The sequence below is a fragment of the Mobula birostris genome, chromosome 1, assembly GCF_030028105.1.
Source record: "Mobula birostris isolate sMobBir1 chromosome 1, sMobBir1.hap1, whole genome shotgun sequence".
Classification (NCBI taxonomy): Eukaryota; Metazoa; Chordata; class Chondrichthyes; order Myliobatiformes; family Myliobatidae; genus Mobula; species Mobula birostris.
In genome coordinates this window covers 7181957-7206877 of record NC_092370.1, presented here as the reverse complement: position 1 = coordinate 7206877, position 24921 = coordinate 7181957, and the positions used below count along the sequence as shown (strand labels likewise).

General features: G+C 43.0%; 1 protein-coding gene across 1 annotated transcript in view; it reads right to left on the bottom strand.

The window, feature by feature from the left end:
* Positions 1 to 24921, bottom strand: part of LOC140194756 (activin receptor type-1-like) — an 83280-nt gene that overhangs the window by 5229 nt on the left and 53130 nt on the right. The window contains exons 7-9 of the mRNA XM_072252027.1: positions 11171 to 11446; positions 10220 to 10417; positions 102 to 232 (exon numbers count right to left, since the gene is read on the bottom strand). Coding sequence (XP_072108128.1) covers positions 102 to 232; positions 10220 to 10417; positions 11171 to 11446 — 605 coding nt within the window. The remainder of the gene's footprint in view (positions 1 to 101; positions 233 to 10219; positions 10418 to 11170; positions 11447 to 24921) is intronic.

Sequence of the window (24921 nt, the reverse complement as noted above, 5' to 3'; positions counted from 1 at the left end):
GGGGTCCACGGATCTCAGGCTGGGAACTCCTGTGTGATCACATAAAGCACCCTGCAATGATATTCTGTATTATTATTCAAAACCTAGGGTATTGAACTCACTGGGTCAGAGAACCATCTGTTAGGGATATTTGGTCTTTGCTGTTCCACACATACAATTTTTCGCATATCTTCAAAGCTCGGGTCATTCGGTACCAGGTCATAGAATGGAGGTTTATATTCTTCTGCAATCCCTGCAAAAGTAAAAAAAAAACATATTTATTTTTAACTTGTATTTAGATGGAGATACAGCATAGTCATAGACACTTCTGGCCCAACAAGCCCTCACCGGTCAACTACACCCATGTGACCAATTAACTTACTAACCCATACATCTTTGGAATGTGGGTGGAAACCGCAGCCCTCAGAGGAAATCCGTGCAGTCATTGTCAGAATGTACTATACAAACTCCCTCCAAACAGTGGCTGAATTAAACCTAGATTGCTGGTGCTGCCATAGCGTGACACTAACCGCTATGCTACCGTGCCAACCCAAATTAGAATAATATTCAAATGAAATTTAGTTTTCACAAAGTAATATTATCCATTATGTGAGGATGCCAAAAGTTTCTTCAGATACATAAAGTGTAAAAGAGTGGCAAGAGTGGATATCAGACTGCTAGAAAACGATGCTGGAGGTAGTAATGCGGGAGAACAAAATGGCAGACAAACTGAACAAGTATTTTGCACCAGCCTTCACTGTGGAAGACACACAACAGCATGGTAAGAGTTCCAGGTGTCAGGGGTCATGAGGTGTGTGAAGTTACCATTACTCGAGAGAAGGTTCTTTGGAAACTGAAAGGCCCGAAGGTAGACAAGTCACCTGGATAAGATAGTGTATCCCCCAGAATTCTGAAAGAGGTGGCTGAGGAGATCGTGGAGGCACTAAACCATAGAAAAACTACAGCACAGAAACAGGCCTTTTGGCCCTTCTTGGCTGTGCCAAACCATTTTCTGCCTAGTCCCACTGACCTGCACACGGACCATATCCCTCCATACACCTCCCATCCATGTATCTGTCCAATTTATTCTTAAATGTTAAAAAAGAACCCGCATTTACCACCTCATCTGGCAGCTCATTCCATACTCCCACCACTCTCTGTGTGAAGAAACCCCCCCTAATGTCCCCATTAAACTTTTCCCCCCTCACCCTTAACCCATGTTCTCTAGTTTTTTTCTCCCCTTGCCTCAGTGGAAAAAGCCTGCTTGCATTCACTCTATCTATACCCATCATAATTTTATATACCTCTATCAAATCTCCCCTCATTCTTCTACGCTCCAGGGAATAAAGTCCTAACCTATTCAACCTTTCTCTGTAACTGAGTTTCTCAAGTCCCAGCAACATCCTTGTAAACCTTCTCTGCACTCTTTCAACCTTATTAATATCCTTCCTATAATTTGGTGACCAAAACTGAACACAATACTCCAGATTCAGCCTCACCAATGCCTTATACAACCTCATCATAACATTCAAAATAAGATTAGTAATGATCTTTCAAAAATCTTTTGATTCTGGAATGGTTCTGGAGGATTGGAAAACTGTAAGTGTTACACCACTCTTCAAGAAGGGAGAGAAGCAGAAGAAAGGAAACTACAGGCCAGTTAGTCTGAACTCAGTGGTTGGGAGGATGTTGGAGTCGATAGTTAAGTATGTGGTTTCGGGGTACTTGGAAGCACATGATAAAAGAGGTTGTAGTCAGCATGGTTTCCTCAAGGGAAAGCCTTGCCTGACAAATCTGGTGGAATTCTTTGGAAATAACAAGCAAGATAGACAAACTAGAATTGTTTGATGTTGTGGACTTGACTCACTCTTGCGACTCAGGCCTAGGGGGCCGACATCGGGCACAATGACAGACCCTCCACTTCTCCCCCTCCCTCATCAGTGTCTTCTAGGAGCCTGTTGACCATAGTCTTGGGATGGCACCCAGGGTTCATCCTCCCATATGATGACTAGGTTGGCAGGTAGCTCAGGGTGGTGTAGACAATGCCCCACTAGTTGCATTCTTCTCACCTCGATTTTAGTGGTGAGCATCGGTAGGTTGTTACAGAGTTCGATGTTCGTCATGTGCTGTTGCCAACTCACGTCAAGAGCCATCTGGAGCATTCATGTATAGCAACCATCTACAGACTTTCACATCGTCTTGGTGAGTGTCCACGTCTCGCATCCGTACGTGAGAATGGGCTCTATGACTGCTATGAAAATCCTCTTTTTAAGCCCTCTGGTCAGGTTCGACTTCTAGATTTCCTTCATGTCGTTCATAGCCCTCCATGCTCGTGCCTTCCGTATCTTTATGTCCTTCTCCGAACTCATCATTCTTGACCATTCTTGTAGACTTGGATTTTCAGAAAGCCTCTAACAAGGTGCCACACATGAGGCTGCTTAACAAGCTACGAGCCCATGGTATTACAGGAAAGATTCTAGCGTGGATAAAGCAGTGGCTGATTGGCAGGAGGCAAAGAGTGGGAATAAAGGAGCGTTTTCCTGTTGGCTGCCAGTGACTATGGTGATCTGCAGGGGTCTGTGTTGGGTCCGATTATTTTTGCGATGTATGTCAATGATTTGGATGACAGAATTGATCACTTTGTTTGCAAAGTTTGCAGTGACACAAAAGTAGGTAGAGGGGCAGGTAGTTTTGAGGAACTAGAGAAGCTAGAGAAGTAGAATATCTTATCCTCCCTGGTTCAGTCTCTTCCTACCTACATCCATGACACTACACACGCTCTTGATTTTTTCAATGATTTCAAGTGCCCTAGCCCGCATCATCTTATTTTCACCATGGATGTCCAGTCCCTATACACCTCCATCCCCCACCAGGAAGGCCTCAAACTCTCCGTTTCTTTCTGGACACCAGACCCAACTAGTTCCCCTCCACCATAACTCTCCTCCGCCTAGTGGAACTTGTCCTCAATCTTAATCATTTCTCATTCGGCTCCTCCCACTTCCTTCAAATAAAAGTTGCAGCCACTGGTAATCGTATGGGTCCCAGCTACGCCTGCCTTTTTGTCAGCTACGTGGAACAGTCTATGCTCCAAGCATACACTGATGTCACTCCTCCACTTTTCTTAGGCTACATCGATGACTGAATTGGTGCTACTTCCTGCACCAACGTGGAGCTCGTCAACTTCATCAACTTTGCCTCGAACTTCCACTTTGCCCTCAAATTTACCTGGTCCATTTCCGACACCTCCCTACCCTCTCTCAATCTCTCTGTCTCTATCTCTTGAGACAGCTTATCTACTGAGGTCTATTATAAACTCACTGACTCTCACAACTACCTGGATTATATCTCTTACCCCCTGTTACTTGTAAAAATGTCATCCCAATCTCTCAATTCCTCCATCTCCACTGCATCTGCTCTCAGGATGAGGCTTTTCATTCCAGAACTATGGAGATGTCCTCCTTCAAAGAAAGGAGTTTGCCTTCCTCCACCATCAATGTTGTCCTCAACCACATCTCTTCCATTTCACGCACGTCTGCCCTCACCCTATCAGAGATAGGGTTCCTCTTGTCCTCACCTACCACCTGATCAGCCTCCGCATCCAGCACATAATTTCCCATAACCTCTGACGAGATCCCACCACCAAGCACATCTTACCCCCTACCCCCAAAACTTTCTGCAGGGATCGCTTCCTACTTGACTCCTTCCTCACTGATCTCCCTCCTGGCATTTATCCTTGCAAGCGGAACAAGTGCTACACCTGCCCCGACACCTCCCTCGCTAGCATTCAAGGCTCCAAAAAGTCCTTCAAGGTAAGGTGACACTTCACCTGCAAGTCTTTTGGGGTCATCTACTACAATCAGTGCTCCCAGTGTAGCCGGCTGTATAGTGGTGAAACCTGATGTAGGCTGGGAGACCACTTCGCCGAGCAGCTACATTCCCTCCGCCCGAAAAAGCAGGATCTCCCAGTGGCCACCCATTTTAATTCCACTCCCATTCCCATTCCGATATGTCAATCCATGGCCTCCTCTACTGTTGCGATGAGGCCACACTCAAGTTGGAGGAGCACTTTATATTCCATCTGAGCAGCCTTCAACCTGATGACATGAACATCAATTTCTTGAACTTCCAGTAATGACACCCCCCACTTCACCATTCCCCATCCCCTTGTCCTTCTCTTCTCATCTCCTTACCTTCCCATCATGCCCCTCTGGTGCTCCTCCCCCTTTTCTTTCTTCCATGGCCTTCCGTCCTCTCCTGTTAGATCCTCCCCAACCCTGTATCTCTCACCAACTTCCCAGCTCTTTACTTCACCTCTCCCACTTTCACCTATCCCCTCGTGTTTCTCCCTCCCACCTCCCCCCCATCTTCTAACTCTAACTCATCTTTTTTCTCCAGTCCTCCTGAAGGGTCTCTGCCTGAAACATCAACTGTGTTCTTTTCCAGAGCTGCTGCCTAGCCTGCTGAGTTCCTCCAGCATTTTGTGTGTGTTGCTTAGATTTCCAGCATCTACAGATTTTCTCTTGTTTGTGAGTAGGCTAAAGAAGGACTTAGACAGATCAGAAGAATGGGCAAAGAAGTGACAATTGGAATATAGTGTTGGGAGGTGTATGGTCATGTGCTTTGGTAGAAGGAAGGCCAGACTAGGTTAATTTGCAGGTTGAGTCGACGGTGAGGAAGGCAAATGTAATGTTAACATTCATTTCAAGAGGACTAGAACATCATTCCAATTATTGATTTAAGTACTGTGCAGATGCAACAGGTCCAACAAACAGCTTGAAAAAGCAACATCTTTTGATGGGAGTCATTGACTAGAATACTGCAGAGATCCAACAGGAGCATTCCCACGCAGGTTCAACAAAGAGCTTTTAAAAACCCAGTCCCTACAAAGGAGATACGGCCTAGCGGAGCAGTCTTCGAAGTAGTCTTGAGTCAGAGTAGCAAGGCTTCGGCAAGGACAGGTGGAAGCTAGGTAAGTTCATTCCTATTTCTTATTCAACTCTTTTGAGAATAGTGGGTATATCTACAGAGCCAGTGTTCCGTTCTGGGTATCAGATGTGGGATTTCCAGGAGACTCGCAGCTTCCCCGATGGCCACATCTGCACCAGGTGCATCGAGACACAGCTCCTGAGAGAATGTGTTAAGAGCAGACTAGATGGGCCAAATGGCCTAATTCTGCTCCTATATCCTATGGTTTTATTTCAGCTGATCTGACAATCCATATTCATGGAATTATTGTACTCCCTCTACTGCAAGTATTTTAAGATGGAACCCTCACATCCACAGGTATGGTCCCACCACAGCACTATTTAACTACAGAATGACTTGTTAGTCACATAGTAAAATGTAACCTGCAATACAGGACAGGATACTATTTGCTCTCCTAATCACACGTGCCTGATTGTTAACTGTCATTATTTCATTACTAGGAATAGAGGTTCCTCCAATCCTTCACCATTAATAAAAGCTTTGCCGTCATTTCTGCCAAAGCGAATGGCTTCACACCTTCAGCCACATCCACTGTCCACGTCTCACCCATTCAACGAGTTCCTATTGATTATACTTCACTTGGGTCTTCTCATCCAAATCCTGGCCAGTAAACAGCTGGGACCCAGGAGAATGCCTGTAGCACCCCACCAGCTACAACCACACAATGACCTCTTTGTGCAGTTTGATTTCCAGTACCAAACTTCAATCCATGTCAGCAGATTATTCCAATATCAGATTCTCAAATTTTACTTAATGTGTGGCACCTTCTTGAAGACAAAAGTGAAAACACACCCAATCCATCTATTGTGGCACCTTCTTGAAGACAACACTTCTACACTGTGAAACAGATACTCTCTGTCCTTGAAATGAATGCTAACATGGCATTTGCCTTCCTCACCACCAACTCAACCTGCAAGGTAACCTTTAGGGTGTTTTGCACAAGGACTCCCAAGTCCTTCTGCATCTCAGATTCCTGGATTTTCTCCCTGTTTAGAAAAAAGTCTGCACATTTATTTCTACTACCAAAGTGCGTGTCAATGCATTTTCCAACATTGTATTTCATTTGCCACTTTCTTGCCCATTCTCCTAATCTGTCTAAGTTCTTCTGCATCCTACCTGTTTCCTCAACAATACCTGCCTCTCCACCAATCTTCATATCATCTGCAAACTTGGCAACAAAACCATCTATTCCATCATTGAAATCATTTGTATACAGCAAAAAGGAAATGGTCCCAACACCAATCCCTGCAGAACACCACTAGTCATTGGCAGCCAACCAGAAAAGGATCCTCTTATTCCCACTCGCTGCCTCCTACCTATCAGCCAATGCTCTAACCACGCTAGTAACCTTCCTGTAATACCATAGCCTCTTAACTTGGTAAGCAGCCTCATGTGTGGCATCTTCTTCTTCTGAAAGTCCAAATATACAACATCCACAGTGTTGGCGCATGGCCAAATGGTTAAGGCGTCGGTCTAGTGATCTGAAGGTCGCTAGTTCAAGCCTCAGCTGAGGCAGCGTGTTGTGTCCTTGAGCAAGGCACTTAACCGCACATTGCTCTGCGACGATACCGGTGCCAAGCTGTATCGGCCCTAGTGCCCTTCCCTTGGACAACATCGGTGGCATGGAGAGGGGAGACTTGCAGCATGGGCAACTGCCGGTCTTCCATAAAATCTTGCCCAGGCCTGCGCCCTGGAAACCTTCCAAGGTGCAAATCCATGGTTTTACGAGACTAATGGATGCCTAAAAAAAAATCCACTGCACCCCCTTTATCTATCCTACTTCTAATCTCCTCAAAGAATTCCAACAGATTCATCAGGTGGGATTTTCCCTGAAGGAAACCATGCTGACTTTGTACTATTTTGCCCTGTGGCACCAAGTACTCCATCACCTCATCCTTAACAATTGACTGTAACATCTTCCCAACCACTGAGGTCAGGCTAACTGGTCTATAATTTCCTTTCTGCTGCCTTCCTCCTTTCTTAAAGAGTAGAGTGACATTTGCAATTTTCCAGACCTCTGGCTTCATTTCTAATGCCACCACAATCTCTAACGCTACCTCTTTCATAACCCTAGGGTGCAGTTCCTCTGGTCCAGGTGACTTATGTACCTTTAGGTCTTTCAGCTTTTTGAGCTCCTTGTTAACTGCACCCACTTCTCTTTCTTCACACACATCAGGCATACTACTAGTGTCTTCCCACAGTGAAGACTGTCACAAAATACTCACTTGTTCATCAGCCATCTCTTTGTCCCCCGCTATTATTTCTCCTGCCTCATTTTCTAGCGGTCTTATATCCGCTGTCATTTCTCTTTTATCTTTAATATACTATTCACTTTGATATTGTTTGCTAGCTTGCTTTCATATTTCATCTTTTCCCTTCTAATGATTTTTTTTCAGTTGCCCTCTGTGGGTTTTTAAAAACTTCCCACTCCTCTATTTTCCCATTAATTTTTGCTTTGTTGTATGCATTTTCTTTTGCTTTTACAATAGCTTTGACTTCCCTTGTCAGCCATGGTTTGAGTATTTTACCATTTGAGTACTTCTTCATTTTTGGAATACACATGTCCTGCATCTTCCTCATTTTTCCAAGAAACGCACGCCATTGCTGCTCTGCTGACATCACTGCCAACAGCTCCTTCCAATTTACTTTGGCCAGCTCCTCTCTCAGATCACTGTAATCTCCCTTATTCCGCTGAAATACTGCTACATCAGACTTTACTTTCTTCCTATCAAATTTTATGTTGAATACAATCATATTGTGATCATTCTTTCCTAAGGGTACTTTTATCTTAAGCTCCCTAATCGCCTCTGGTTCATTACATAACATCCAGTCCAGTACAGCTGATCCCCTAGTAGGCTCAACAACAAACTGCTCTAAAAAGCTCTCTTAGGCATTCAACAAACTCACTCTCCTGCGATCCATGACCAACCTGATTTTCCCAATCAACCTACATGTTAAAACCTCCCACGACTACCATAACATTGCCATTTTGACTAGCCTTTTCTATTTCCTGTTGTAACCTGTGGTCCGCCTCCCAGCCACTGTTGGGAGGCCTGTATATAACTGCCATCAATGTCCTTTTACCCTTGCAGTTTCTTAAAGGATTCAACAGCTTCTGATCCCATGTCACATCTTTCTACTGATTTGATGCTATTCTTTACCAGTAGAGCCACACCACCCCCTCTGCCTACCTTCCTGTCTCTCTGATATAATGTGTAACCTTGGACGATCAGCTCCCAACTAGAACCATCTTTCAGCCACAATTCAGTGATGGTCATAACATCTTACCTGGTAATTCGCAATATTGCAACAAGATCATCCACCTTATTTCTTATACTACGTGCATTCAGATACAACACCTTGAGTACTGTATTTGCTATCCTTTCTGAATCTGCATTCCTAATGATTTGATACTCAGCCTGATAGCTGCAACTAAGTCCCATCACTTGCCTGCCTTTCCTGACAGTCTGACTGCACGCTATCTTTACTTTTTTACCATCCATCCTATCATGAGTCCCTTCAATAGAGTTCCCTCACCCCTGTAAACTCTCCCCAACAGCTCTAATAAACCTGCCCACGAGAATATTGGTCCCCCTCTGGTTCAGTGTAACCTGTCACTTCTGAACTGGTCACACCTCCCCCAGAAGAGATCCCAGTTATCCAAGTACCTGAAGCCCTGCCCCCTGCACCAGTTTCTCAGCCACACATTTATCTACCAAATCATCCTGTTTCTACCCTCACTGGCGCACAGCACAGGCAGCAATCCAGAAATTACTAGCCGGGAGGTCCTGCTTCTCTGCTTTCTACCTAGCTCTCTCAATTCTCTTTTCAGGACCTCGTTGCTTTTCCTTCCTATGTCATTGGTACCAATGTGCATCAAGACATCTGGCTGCACCCCTCCCTCTCCAAAATGTGGATGCGATCTGCGACATCCCTGACCCTGGCACCTGGGAGGCAACATACCATCCGGGTGTTCCGTTCACGTCCACAGAATCTCCTGTCTGTTCCCCTCACTACTGAGTTCCCTATCACTACCGCTCCCTTCTTCTCTCTTTCCCTTCTACACCATGGACCCATGCTCAGTGCCTGTAACCTAGTCCCCGTGGCATTCTCCCAGGAGGTCATCTCCCACAGAAGTATCCAAAGCAGTATACTTGTTTTTGAGGGGAATAGCCACAGGGGTACTCCGCTCTAACTGCCTATTTCCATTTCTCCTGACATTCACCCAGCTACTTGCCTCCTGCAACTTCGGGGTGGCTACTTCCTTGTAACTTTGATCAATCATACCCTCACTCTCCCGTACAAGATGAAAGTCAGCCAGTTGCTCCTCCAGATCCCTAACATGGTCTTCAAGGAGCTGCAGTGAATGCACTTCATGCAGATGTAGTACCCAGGAGACTTTAGGTCTCCCAAAACTCCAACATCTGGCACGAAGAGCACACCACAGCCATGGAACTGGTATGGTAAGAGAAGAAAAAAGATAAAAAAGAAACTTTAACAGACGCTTTACACAGAGTCGAAGCCTCCTTTGAGCCAAAGCCCATTGCTTCTACTCTCGCCACTGGCTTACTCCTGACAATGACCGTTCCACTTATCCTTCTGTTCGTAGAGGTCTGTTGATGCTGCTGATAGGCCCCATGCAATGGACAAACGCCCTCGAAGCTCCCTTTTAAAATAACCACCGCCAACCTGTGAGAAATACCTCCTTGTAAAGCTCTGTTGATGCCACTGATAGGCCCCATGCAATGGACAAACGCCCTTGAAGTTCCCTTTTTAATTAACCGCCACTGACCTGCGAGAACTAGCTCTTCGTAGAGCTCTGTTGACGCCACTGATAGGCCCCGTATTTGTCACACATACACTGAAACGGTGAAATGCATTGCTCGTGTCAATGATCAACACAGTCTGAGATGTGCTGGAGGCAACCCGCAAGTCTCGCCATGTTTCCAGTGGCCACAACTTACGAACCCTAACCCATAAGTCTTTGGAGAGTGGGAGGAAACTGAAATACCCAGAAGAACGGAGAGGACAAATCCCTTACATACAGCAGCAGGAACTGAACCCTGAACCTTACAGCCGGCACTACAAACCATTGCGGTAACTGCTATGACAGAATTTTGGAAGAATACAACCAGTTGATACTATGCTGTTATGCAACAGTATTTTCTCTTCAAGTAATTTACTTTTCTTAAAATTCCAAATTATTATGATGACTAGTTAACAAAATAGTTTTAGTGGTTGTAGTAATGCTCACCGTTACTGAATGTTCTTCTCGTTACTTCCCACAAAACAAGTCCAAATGCCCAGATGTCCACACGTTTGTAGGCATCAAAGCAGTCAACTTGAATAGATTCATCAAGTACCTCTGGAGCCATGTAACGTTTGGTGCCCACTTTCGGATTATTTCCAACATCTAATTGATTATTGGTTTGTGAATGCATCACTGCTAATCCTACAAAGAGAGACAGGTGTTTAACACAATTATCATTTAGATCATAAAACACTCGCTCCCAACCATTAGCCCCTACCAATAACTGTGGAAACCCTGCCATAAACCATAAAAAAAGGAGAATTAGGCCGTTCAGCTCATCAAATCTGCTTTGCCATTCCGTAATAGCTGACTTATTATCCCCCTCAACCCCATTCTCCTCCCTTCTCCCTGTAACATCTGACACACTTACTAATCAATAACCTATCAACCTCCACTTTAAATATACCCAATGACTTGGCCTCCACAGCTGTCTGTGAGCGAACTCCACCACCGTCTGGCTAAAGAAATTCCTCCTCATATGCCTTTGCGTTGAGGCTGAGCCTTCTGGTCCTAGACTTACCCCATTACTGAAAACATCCCCTCTGGGCCTCTAAATATTCGACATGTTTCAACAAGATCCCCCCTCATTCTTTTAAACTCCAGCGAGTACAGGCCTAGAGCCATCAAGCACTCCTCACACATTTACCCTTTTATTCTTGGAACCTCCTGTGGACTCTCTCCAAAGCCGGCACATCTTTTCTTAGATAAGGGGCCCAAAACTGCTCACAATACTCCAACTGTGGTCTGACCAATGCCCTATAAAGCCTCAGCATTGCATCCCTTGCTCTTATATTCTAGTCCTCTCAAAATGAATGCTAACATTACATTTGTCTTCCACATCATTTAGTCATTTTCTTCAAAAGTGTTGATAAGGTGACACTTTTAAAAACTCACCAAGATCAGCAATGCAACAGTGCAGATTTTTTTTAACTAAGATATTTTTGCTTTTCAAATCCCTGTGAGCAATTGCAGGTTTTCCCTCAGTTCCAAAAATTTCATTGTGGAGGTGTACCAGTCCGTTGGCGATAGACAAGGCAAAATTGAGGCAGACCACAGTATCCACTGTGTTACGTTGCAAGTAGTCGTAAAGTGAACCATTTTCATGATAATGAGTGATGAGCCACAGCTGAGTGCTCGAATTCCTCGAAGTCATATCTGACGCAATGAAACCTTCAAGAAAATCAAAATATCTACTATCAATAACAAGAAAATGAAACAAGGTATAAATATAGAAATTAAGGCATAAAGAGGAATCTGAATATATACGAATGCATGGACAAGTGCAAAGTACCTTTGCGTATTCTGTACTCATTGCATTTTACCACACAGACAAGAGAAAATCTGCAGACGCTGGAAATCTGAGCAACACACACAAAATGCTGAAGAAACTCAGCAGACCAGGCAGCATCTATCAAAAAAAGTACGGTCCACATTTCGACCCGAAATATCGACTGTACTTTTGTCCAGACGTTACACACACTCAGTGGCAATGTTCCCTCTCATTTGTAATGACCAGCCCAGTGCCAACAACATGTGTGTTGAATTTTATATATAGAGGTATTCCTTTTAACAGCCAGCAAAACACTGCCGACAAGAACTTTGATCTCCTCTGGGTTTGATCATTTTCACTCTCATTCATCTGCACTCCCAGAGAACTTGCGTAGCAGGCCTTCAGCGAGTAATGAAGAATTTCCTCACTGGAGCTTTTGCACCCTATCCATATGTGATTTGCTTGCTAAAGGACACTTTTAAAAAGTCAAGTTTCCAAATATCACTCCACTTCTTCCCATTTGCAAATACTCCAGCAATTTTTGCATCGCGACAATACACAGGTAACAGTAGTTTCAGCATTGTACATAAATATTTCTCGCAGCTGCATGTTCCTGACCTCATGAGCTTTTGGTGCAGCAGCTTCTACTGTTTCATTAAGCCATTCTGTTTTATGTGATTGTGTATAATTGAGAAATATACTTAACATAAGGTAGAGGGTGACAACCTTTTAGCAGTTTTAATTCCTTTGTGCGTTATCAGCAAAGGACGTGTGCGTGCACACACCTAAAGAGGGAACCTTGTTCAGTGGCCACTTTATTAGGTACACCAGCACACTTGCTCGTTAATGCAAATATCTAATCAGCCAATCATGTGGCAGCAACTCAATGCATTAAACCATATAAACAAAATCAAGAGGATCAGTCATTTAGCCCAAACATCAGAATGGAGAAGGAATGTGACCTAAGTGAATTTAACTGTGGAATGATTGTTGGTGCCAGACGGGGTGGTTTGAATATCTCAGAAACTGCTGATGTCCTGAGAGTTCACACATAGCATTCTCATGAGTTTGCTCATTCTCATGAATTGTACAAAAAAAACCCAAAACATTTCCAGTGAGGGGCCATTCTGTGGATGAAAATATCTTGTTAGTGAGGTCAGAGGAAAATGACCAGACTGGTTCAAGCTGATAGGAAGCTAAGAGTAACTCAAATAACCACACGTTACAACAGTGGTGTGCAGAAGCGCATTTCTGAATGCACATGTTGAACCTTAAAGTAGATGGGCTACAGCAGTAGAAGACTGCAAACGGTTCCACTCCTAGACATGATGAAGTGGCTACTGAGTGTACATTTCAGCCATATATACTTAGAAACCTTTTCCAGACTCCCTGGAGTGCATTGATTTGTTGAACCTTTCCAATTCAAACTCATCATTCTGAATTAGGTTTTAGCACACTGTCTTTAACACTTTCGAAATGGACAATCATCATATCTCACATCACAATTCTGAAAACAGCAACAGAGTAATGAATTTACTTAAACTGGTACAATCAATAACAAAATGGCCTTTTTAACCAACTTTTGTATTTTTTTTTAAGAACTTTTCCTCACTTGAAGTTTAAGATCTTTTTCTCTCTAACTTGCAAAACTTAAAACCTTGAATCATACCAGATTCAAATTCATTTACCACATGAACATTGAAACATACAGTGAAATGTGTTAACAACCAACACGATCTGAGGATATGATGGATACAGCCCATAAGTGTCACCATTCTGGCGCCAACATAGCAAATCCACAATATTCCAACAGGATCAGCAAAACAAACCCCTTTCCCATCCCTCAACCCCACTCACACACCCAAACGAGCTTCCAATCCCAGGACCAGCTGAGCACCCTGAATAGAAATTATACTGGACCACAAAGATTTTGCTTCCTAAGTACTCTTGAGTGTATCTTATGGATTTTGGGCAGCTGATCACGAAAATCACCATGAAATTTCCTGTCACGCAACTTTTGTTTTGAGATTGCCTGTATTTCTTATTTCAATTCATAATTCGAGTCAGAATAACTGGTGCCAAGATTAAGTAAGGCATTTTTGTTCGTCCACAAATCAAACAGGTCATCAATGATAGGCAATTCGAAGAACTTCTTGTGGAACCAGAGTAAATTATTTCTTCACTGGTTTGATTGGGGCACAACTGTACAAGTGTGTGGACATCAGCCACTGAGGACAGTGAGAAGAGCTTAAAAGGAGACTGTTATTTCTTCAGTGATTTGATCGGAGCACAACTGTGTAAGCACATGGACGTCAGCCAGTGAGATCAGCGAGAAGAGTTTAAAAGGAGACAGTTATTTCTTCAGTGATTTGATTGGAGCACAACTATGTAAGCGCGTGGACGTCAGCCAGTGAGATCAGCGAGAAGAGTTTAAAAGGAGACAACTTTATAGAGCGGGCAACAGAGGAGAGGGAGACAGAGTAGAAAGCCTTTGGCTGAACAGGGCTTCGGTGATAATGGGTCGAGGCGAGGTAGATTATCTGTGTAGATTACAGACAGGAAGTATGTGTGTGAGGCCGGTGTTCTGTGCTCGGTGTCAGACATGGTAAGTCCTGGAGACTCCCAGGCATCTACAGCTGTGCCAGGTGCGTCGAGTTGCAGCTCCTGAGGGACAGTGTTAGGGAACTGAAGATGCAGCTCGATGACCTTCGTCTGGCTAGGGAGAGTGAGGAGGTGATAGAGAGGAGCTATAGGCAGGTAGTCACACCGGGGACTCAAGAGACAGACAAGTGGGTAACAGTCAGGAGAGGAAAGGGCAAGAGTCAGAGGCTAGAGAGTACCCCTGTGGCTGTACCCCTTAACAATAAGTACTCCTGCTTGAGTACTGCTGGGGGGGGGGGGGGGGCGGGGGCGGCTGCCGGGGGGAAGCAACAGTGGTCATGCCTCCGGCACAGAGTCTGGCCCTGTGGCTCAGATGGGTAGTGAAAGGAAGAGATGGCAGCAGTGATTGGGGACTCTATAGTTAGGGGGTCAGACAGGTGATTCTGTGGACGCAGGAAGGAAGCATGATTGGTAGTTTGCCTCCCAGGTGCCAGGGTCCGGGACGTCTCTGATCGTGTCCACGATATCCTGAAGTGGGAAGGAGAACAGCCAGAGGTCGTGGTACACATTGGTACCAATGTCATAGGCAGGAAAAGGGAGGAGGTCCTGAAAGCAGACTACAGGGAGTTAAGAAGGAAGTTGAGAAGCAGGATCACAAGGTAGTCATCTTGGGATTACTGTCTGTGCCACGTGACAGTGAGTATAGGAATAGAGAGAGGTAGAGGATAAATGTGTGGCTGAAGGATTGGAGCAGGGGGTAGGAATTCAGATTTCTGGATCATTGGGATCTCTTTTGGGGCAGGAGTGACCTGTACAAAAATGATGGGTTGCACTTGAATCCCAGGTGGACCAATGTCCTGGTGGGGAGGTTTGTTAAGGGGAGAGTTTCAACTAGGATTGCTGGGGGGTGGGAACCAAACTGAGGAGATGGAGGAAGGGGCGGTTAGCTCACAAATAGAGAAAGCTTGTAGACAGTGTGAGAGGGAGGATAGGTAGGTGATAGAGAAGGCACTTGAGATGTGTCTATTTTAATGCAAGGAGTATTATGAACAAAGCGGCTGAGCTTAGGGTGTGGATCAGTACTTGGAGCTATGATGTTGCGGCCATTCAGAGACTTGGATGGCTCGGGCAAGAATGGTTACTTCGAGTGTCAGACTTCAGATGTTTCAGAAAGAACAGGGAGGGAGGCAAAAGAGGTGGGGGCTTGGCACTGTTGATCAGAGATAGTGTCACAGCTGCAGAAAAAGAGGAAGTCATGGAGGGATTGTCTACGGAGTCTCTGTGGGTGGAAGTTAGAAACAGGAAAGGATCAATAACTCTACTGGGTGTTTTTATAGACCACCCAATAGTAACAGGGACATTGAGGAGCAGATAGGGAGACAGATTCTGAAAAGGAGTAATAATAACAGGGTTGTCGTGGTGGGAGATTTTAATTTCCCAAATATCAATCGGCATCTCCCTGGAGCAAGGGGTTTAGATGGGGTTGAGTTTGTTAGGTGTGTTCAAGGTTTCTTAACACAATATGTAGATAAGCCTACAAGAGGAGAGACTGTACTTGATCTGGTATTGGGAAATGAACCTGGTCAGTTGTCAGATCTCTCAGTGGGAGAGAATTTTGGAGATAGTGTGATCACAATTCTATTCCCTTTACCACAGCAGCGTTTAATTGGAGTAAAGGGGAAATATGAGGCTATCGGGAAGGAACTTGGAAGCATAAATTGGGAACAGATGTTCTCAGGGAAATGTACGGAAGAAATGTGGCAAATGTTCAGGGGATATTTGCGTGGGGTTCTGAATAGGTAAGTTCCAATAAGACAGGGTAAGGACGGTAGGGTACAGGAGCTGTGGTGTACAAAGGCTGTTGTAAATCTAGTCAAGAAGAAAAGAAGAACTTACAAAAGGTTCAAAAAACTAGGTAATAATAGAGATCTAGAAGATTATAAGGCTAGCAGGAAGGAGCTAAAGAAAGAAATTACGAGAGCCAGAAGGGGTATGAGAAGGCCTTGGCGGGCAGGATTTAGGAAAACGCCAAGGCATTCTACAAGTATGTGAAGGACAAGAGGATAAGATGTGAGAGAATAGGACCAATCAAGTGTGACAGTGGAGAAGTGTGTATGGGACTGCAGGAGATAGCAGAAGTACTTACTGAGTACTTTGGATCAGTATTCACTACAGAAAAGGATCTTGACGATTGTAAGGATGACTTACAGCAGACTGAAAAGCTTGAGCATGTTGATATTAAGGAAGAGGATGTGCTGGAGCTTTTGGAAATCATCAAGTTGGTTAAGTCACCAGGACCGGACAAGATGTACCCCAGAGTTCTGTGGGAGGCGAGGGAGGAGATTGCTGAGTCTCTGGCGATGATCTTTGCATCATCGAGGACGGGAGAGGTTCCGGAGGATGGGGGGGGTTGTGGATGTTGTTCCTTTATTCAAGAAAGGGAGTAGTGATAGCCCAGGAAATTATAGAGCAGTGAGTCTTACTTTAGAGGTTGGTAAGTTGATGGAGAAGATCCTGAAAGGCAGGATTTATGAACATTTGGAAAGGCATAATATGATTAGGAACAGTCAGCATGGCTGTGTCAAAGGCAGGTCGTGTCTTATGAGCCTGGTTGAATTTTTTGAAGATGTGACTAAGCACACTGATGAATGTGGAGCAGTAGATGTAGTGTATATGGATTTCAGCAAGGCTTTTGACAAGGTAGTCCATGCAAGGCCTGTTGAGAAAGTAAGGAGACATGGGATGAAAGGGGACATTATTTTCTGGATCCAGAACTGGCTTGGCCACAGAAGGAAAAGAGTGGTTGTAGACGGGTCATATTCTGCATGGAGGTCAGCACCAGTAACGTGCCTCAGGGATATGTTCTGGGACCCCTGCTCTTCGTGATTTTTATAAATGACCTGGATGATGAAGTGGAGGGATGGGTTAGTAAATTTGCTGATGACACAAAGGTTGGGGGTGCTGTGGATAGTGTGGAGGGCTGTCACAGCCGGACATTGATAGGATGCAAAACTGGGCTGAGGAATGGCAGATGGAGTTCAACCCAGGCAACTGTGAGGTGGTTCATTTTGGTAGGTCAAATATGATGACAGAATATAGTATTAATGGTAAGACTCTTGGCAGGGTGGAGGATCAGAGGGATCTTGAGGCCCGAGTCCATAGGACACTCAAAGCTGCTGCGCAGGTTGACTCTGTGGTTAAAAAAGCATATGGTGCATTGGCCTTCATCAGTCATGAGATTGAGTTTAGGAGCCGGAAGGTAATGTTACAGCCATATACGACCCTGGTCAGACCCCACTTGGAGTACTGTGCTCAGTTCTGGTCACCTTACTATAGGAAGAATGTGGAAACTATAGAAAGGGTGCAGAGGAGATTTACAAGGATGCTGCCTGGATTGGGGAGCATGCGTTATGAGAATAGGTTGAGTGAACTCAGTCTTTTCTCCTTGGAGAGATAGAGGATGAGAGGTGACCTGATAGAGGTGTATAAGATGATGAGAGGCATTGATTGCGTGGATAGTCAGAGGCTTTTTCCCAGGGCTGCAATGGCGAGCACGAGAGAGCACAGTCTTAAGGTGTTTGGAAGTAGGTACAGAGGAGATGTCAGAGGTAAGTTTTTTTATCCCCACAGAGAGTGGTGAGTGTGTGGAATGGGCTGCCAGCGACAGTGGTGAAGGCAGATATGATAGGGTCTTTTAAGAGAATCCTGGACAGGTATATGGAGCTCAGAAAAATAGAGGGCTATGGGTAACCCTACGTAATTTTTAAGGTAAGGACATGTTCAGCACAGTTTTGTGGGCTGAAGGGCCTGTATTGTGCTGTAGGTTTTCTATGCTTCTGTGTTTCTAAAATCACATGGAAAGCATTCAAGGATGTTGTTGAAAACTTTCTTGGCATCTACACAGCACCAAACTACGTGCAGCTGGTTAACAACATGCTTCAAGCATACAAAACCATGAAATGCAACACGTCACTAAAGATTCATTGAGCGCATTCCCATTTAGACTTCTTCCCTGCAAGTCTTGGTGTTGTCAGTGACGAGCACGGTGGAAGGTTTTACCAGGACATTGCCGTCATGGAGGAACTGCATCAGGGCAACTGGAATCCATCAATGCTGGCTGATTATTGTTGGACACTACAGTGAGAAGCCGCAGACAGTGAGTACAAATAAAAATCCTCAATGAAAAGCTTTAAGCTTAGTTGAAGCTATTGTAAAGCGTCAGCACCGTAATGCAATTAAATGCATTATATTCAAATAAAAGTTAATTTCTTTATCTCTTCAAATTCCTACGTGATACAAGTAGTCTGAAATTATATTTGTATTCAGCTTTAAGCAAAAAAATTCTGACAAAGCAGCACTTGTTGTCCAGTGTTATTAACACTTCGCCAAATGCAGACTTGACACTTCATTATCTCAATTTTGTCCAAGTTTAGGGAAGAAATTTGCACCGAGAGCTTGTTTTGTTTAACTCCTTAAGCCATTTGCCAAGAAATGAAGTCTGCAAGTAAGAGCTCCATGAAAATTGTGGATCTTAGCAGTTTTATCACCACCCCATCCTGATACTAGTTTGTGCTTTTGGCTTGGTACAGCAGCAACCTTCACTCAGATCCCTCCACGGTCAGTCTTCCACTTCCATTAACCTTAGATCCATATACAATTAATGGCCACTTCATTAGGTCATTATCATCAGGTGCCGTGCCCAGTTTCAGCTTTAACTGCCATGGCCCACACACTCCTGTTTCGGGTCAAGTGGATCGATTCATTAGTATTCATTTCCAGTTCTCTGGCTGCTGTCTCCATCATCATTTGTCTTTGCCTTCCTCTTGCTTTCTTCCCTTCAATCTTTCCCATAATTACCGTGCATCCTAACTCCTCTTTCCTAATCACATGTCCAATGAAGTTACGTTGCCTTTTCATGATCTCATACATTATTTCTCTTTTTGTGCTTGCTCTGTTCATGACAACCTCTTTAGATATTCGTTTCCTCCATGATATTCTTTGCATCTTCCTCAAAAACCACATCTCTGCTGCTACAATTTGTTTCCTCATGTTACTAGATATTGTCCAACATTCTGAGCCATATAACATAACTGGATAAATGTAACATTTCAGTACTCTGAGGTGGGTTGTCATCCCTATTCTTCTTTTGATGTCCAAGTCGCACCTGCCATCTGATGTCACCCAGCTTCCTAAGTAGCAAAAGCTCTTCACTTGTTTTATGTCTTCCCCGTTTATTCTCAGCCTGTAGATGGGATTCTTCTTTTTTTGGATATCACCATACATTCTGTCTTTTTGCAGTTGACCGATAGACCCATTTTTGCACTTTCTTCAACAACTATATCAATTAAGTTTTGTAGTTCTTCCTCCGTACTTGCAATTAACACAGTGTCATCTGCATATCTGAAATTATTGTTTTCACCGCCAACTTTGATTCCCAAGATGTCTCTTATTTTTTGTAATATTGTTTCACTGTACACATTAAATAAATCGGGAGAAAACACACCCTTGTCTAACGCCTCTCTTGATTTTCGTAATCTGACTCACTTCTCCATCTATTCTTACAGCGGCAGTTTGTTCCCAGTACAGATTTTTGATTGGGCAGAGATCTTTCGAATCTAGATCCAGAGTTTTCTGTAATATTTCAAATAACTTATTGTGCTTCACTTTATCAAATGCTTTTGTGTAGTCGATAAAACAAACAAATCTTTTTGCACTTGAATAGCTCGTTCTGATAGTATCCTTAACATCAATATTGCATTTTTTGTCTTTTGTCTTTCACAAAACCACATTGTTCTTTGCCTATTTCAACTTGTATCTTACTTTTAGCTTTAGTCATCAAAATTCTTAGAAGTATCTTGGTGATATGACTCATTGAACTTATGGTCCTATGTAATTTACATTCTATTGCTCCAGTTTTCTTAAGAAGAGTGATAAATATTGATTTTTTTCATCTCTTCTGGTATTATTCCAGTCTCATAAATGTCATTGACTACATCAGGAAGTTTTTCAATTCCATAATCTTCAAGGGCAATAATTTGTTCTATTACTAATTCATCAGGACCTGCTGCCTTTCCTTTCTTCATCTTATTTATTGCATTACGACCTTCAGATTTTAAAATACTTGGACCTTCAATGTTTTTCTTAATTTCTGGTTTTTCACCTCGATCGTCTTCAAACAATGCCTGAATATACTCAGTCCGTCTGTTCATAATCTCTTTTTCCATGATAATGGTACCGTCCTTTGCTTTCAAACATCCACCTGAAGAACAGAGGAGCTTTTTACCAGTGATATTCTTGATTTGTTGATGTAACCTTTTTGGATCAGTAACAGGGATTCTTTCTATTTGCTCACATTCCTGGTTTAACCATTCTTCTTTGGCTTTTTGACATAAGCTTTTAACTTTTTTATCTCAGGACTTATATTCTATAGGATTTGCTTTCTTCCGTCTCCTTTATTCCATTAGATTTTTGATTTCATCTGTCATCCATTTATTCTTTGTGCTTTTTTCTTTTTTAGGAATCACTGACTTTGCTGATTCTACCAAAGTATCCTTTAGAGAGTTAAATTTCATTTCTACATGATTGCTATCATCTTCAACAGATTCTATTTCTAGCCTTTGAAATCTATTCCTTACTTCAATTGTAAATTTTTGTCTGAAGTTTTCTTCTTTAATTAATTGCAAGTAGTCAAGGGATTGTTCAGGTATTTGCTTCTTTAGTTTTTTAAGTTTTACTTCTACATGACATACTACTGGGTTATGGTCACTATTACAGTCTGCACCTGGATATGTTTTGCATTGAGTCACTGAGTTTCTAAATCTTTGGTTTATAGTAATAAAGTCAATTTGATTTCTGGTGTTATCACCTGGACTTTTCCAGGTCCACAAGCATCTTGGATGGTTTTTAAAGTAGGTATTCATAATGACCTGATTATTCATCTTGCACCATTCTACCCATTTCTCACCTCTTTCATTTCTTTCCCCAGTCCAAATTTTCCTGTGGTATTTCCATCAGCACCTTGTCCTACTTTAGCATTTAGATCTCCCATGACAATAACAATATCTTGAGATTTGCATCCATTCTTTACTTGTTCAAGCTCTTCATAGAATTTATCTATATCTTCATTTGTTCCATCTGATGCTGGTGCATATACCTGTGTAATTGCTAAATCAAATGGTTGTCCTCTGAATCTAACAATGAGCACTCTTTCTGATATTGCCCAATGTCCTAAAACACTTTTTGCCATGTTTTCATCCATAAGGATTCCTACTCATTAGTATGGGATGTTCCACAAGAATAAACTAGTGTTTTATTTCTAATCTGACATGTTCCAGCACCTATCCAACAAACTTCGCTAATTCCCATGATATTAATTTTTTGTCTTTCCATTTCATTTATCACAAGGTCCAATTTTCCTGCTTGATATAGGGTTCTTGCATTCCAAGTGGCAATAATTTTCTTCTGTGTTACTTTAATTTTATGAGCAGTAGCTTGATGACGGTTGGGGATCCCCTGCTGGCCAGAATCAACCCTACCGAGCGAAACATCTTGAGTTGTCTTGAAGATCCTCTTGATGCTGTTGTTGTGTGATACATTTTGTGAGTTTGACCGTGGTTTTCTTAGCAAATTGCAACGGTGGCTTGCTATTGCCTACTATTGGACGAACTAAAGAAATCGCCATTTCTCTTCCCAAATGTTCATCCGCCTGTACTACAGCCGTTGACATTTGAGGTCCCAGCTCATCCACCTTCTCCGTCATAAGTTCAGTTACTGAACCTGCCGGATCTGCCGTTGGCCTTCGCTCATATCCTGAGCAGGTGTTACCCTTCCAGGTCAGACCGGCTCTGGGAACAATGAATGACTACGGGTAACACCACTTTCCCCAAAGCTCTGAAAGCCCCCAATCAGAGCCTCATCACCGGTTGCAGTTTAGAGTTATACTCAGGACTGACTATATTAGGTACATTAGCTCATTAGTGCAAATATCTAATCAGTCAATCACGTCGCTTCAGAATGGTGACTTTGACAGTGGAATGATTGTTGGTGCCAGGCGAGGTGGTTTGAATATCTCAGTAGCTGCTGATCTCCTAGGATTTTCACACATAACAGTCTCTGGAGTTTACAGATCATGATGTGTAATGCCCTGGTTAAGATCTCTACTGCTAATGCTGTGGGGTAGTTCACTTAGTAGCTTTTAGTAAAAGCTGAGTGTCCTGCTGGCAGAATATTTTGGTTTTGGCTAAAGCAGGGGTCCCAAACCTTTTATGCACTGCGGACCGGTTTAATATTGATAATATCCTTGCGGACCGGCTGACCCGGGGGGGGGGGGGGGGGGTGCGTTCAAGTAGGGTTGCCAACTTTCTCACTCCCAAATAAGGGACAAAAGTAACAGTCAAATACGGGACACTTGTGTTTACCCTGAGAAAGACTACCAATACGCCTTGCGCGGGCACCTGTGTGCGTATGCATGTACGTGCCAATTTTTTTTTCCCTACAAATTGGTTTTGGCTTAATCTTCCTGATTCTGTTCAGTGAAACTACACTGTGCATACATTATTTCTACTTTATATAGGCTGTGTATTTATCATATCATTCCTGCTTTTACTATATGTTAGTGTTATTTTAGGTTTTATGTGTTATTTAGTATGATTTGGTAGGTTATTTCAAGTTCAACAGTGCGTGACAGGGAATGAGGAAAGGTTCAGCTGACTCGTATCGTTTCATATCGCCAAATCATATCGTCTCCTCGCAGCCCGGTAGCACATGCTTTGCGGCCTGGTGGTTGGGGACCACTGGGCTAAAGGGGCTACGATGTTCAAATTAGGAATGCTGTGTCAGCCAATCAGGATGGTGGAATTGGGAGAATATTCTAGAAAGAGGTGGGCGGAGAGAGATTTTGTGATGGACACTCGTGGGGTCTGTGGTCTTTTTGGCAGGGGACACAAAGAAGATCGGGAGAGACGGCCGTAGGATTTGATCCGGCAGGAAGACACAGTTGCAAGGAGTGCTTTGCGAGATGGAGTCCAAGATGGGAAGTTGTACCGGTGATTGGTGATGAGAACTCAGCACCGTGAGAAATGGTCATACCCAGCTTTTGGACGATACAAACTCCAACGCATGTGCACATTTAGACTGATTTAATTGTAATGGGCCCTTTTATATTTTTCTTTTTGTTCTCTTATTAACTGTTTGATAAAGCTGAAATTAGCAAATATATTTTCTTTCTCATTGTATGCAGTGTACAATCTGTTATACCTTGCTGACTGATAATCGTGTATGGGGAGTATTTACACAGCATTCGCTCAAATCAGTGTTCTGTTAATCAGAATATCACAACGTTCTTGCTTGGTTGAACCCCAGACCATACTGCCCCTAGAAGTATATTGTTTATGAAAGGGCGCTGAGTCATGTGGCTGTTAACAGAGCTGGCTAATGAGCCAAGTTTGCATATGAGCCCAGTGAGTGGGCTACGGGTACCAAAAGCAAAAAACATTCAACGAGCAGCAGCTCTGTGGGTGAAAATGGCATATTAATGAGAGGGGCCAGAGGAGAATGACCCAACTAGTTGAAGCTGACAGAATCAGAATTAAAATCACCAGCTGTCAAGAAATTTAATTTAGCAGCAGCAGTAAAATGCAATATAGAAAAATAAATCAATTACAGTAACCCTGTGTATTAAATAGTTAAATTATAAATAGTGCAAAAACAAATAATATGAAAAAGACTGGAAGGTGACAGTAACTCAAAAGACCACTCATTGCAACAGTGGTGTGCAGGAGAGCATCTCTGAATGCACAACACATCAAACATATAAGTGTATGGGATACAGCATCAGTAGACCACACCGAGTTTCACTCCTGCACCTAATAAATGAGTCATTGAGTGTATATTCCTTCTGCTTCATGCTTTCTTAAAGAGAAGAGAAACTCCCCACCAAAGTCTCAATACCAAATGCAGATAAAAGGTCAAAAAAGCAAAGTTTTTTGTTTAAACTGCATGGGTGGTAATCAGATATCTGGCAAAGAATCAATTTATTTATCTGGAGGTACTTATATTTTAACGTGTAAACAAGTTACTTATACTAAGGAATGCTTACTACTCACTGCAAACTACTATTCCATCACAAGTCTTCATACTAAGAGTTGTTAAGATCGAAAATGCAAACGCACCAAGGTTTAAAGCAATATGAACAGCTTATAAAGTGCTCTTTAACTACACATCCCTAAAAGGATTTTGGCACTGTTAGAAAATTACTAAGTGACAGAAAACAAATGCTCTGACCTTTGGTTTGACTGGAGAGAGTATACTGGAGTTTTAGAATTATTACTTTTACCACTCTGAAATATATACTGTATCTTATCTTTACAAAGGTGGATTTGCAAATAGGATTTGCCTCTTATGGTTTTAGTTTAACTTGATTCTGTAGTACCTTCTGCTGATGTGTTTTTCCTTTTACTGGGTAGAGTTTGTTTGGTAGTATGGTGCAGAATAGCGCGTGTTACTTTTTTTCATGATTTATAAGACCACAAGATATAGGATCAGAATTAGGCCATTTGGCTCATCGAGTCTGCTCTGCCATTTCATCATGGCTGATCCATTTATCTCTCAGCTCCAATCTCCTACCTTCGGCCTTTAAGCCTCGACTTAGCATGAAATATTGAAAGTAAGAATTCAGGGTTGTGTGGTGCAGAGGGTTCTGCTGAATCTTGACAGTGCTTTGACAATATCCCTTCCATGACTGATGGAATTCAACAAACCTAGCAGCTCTTTCATA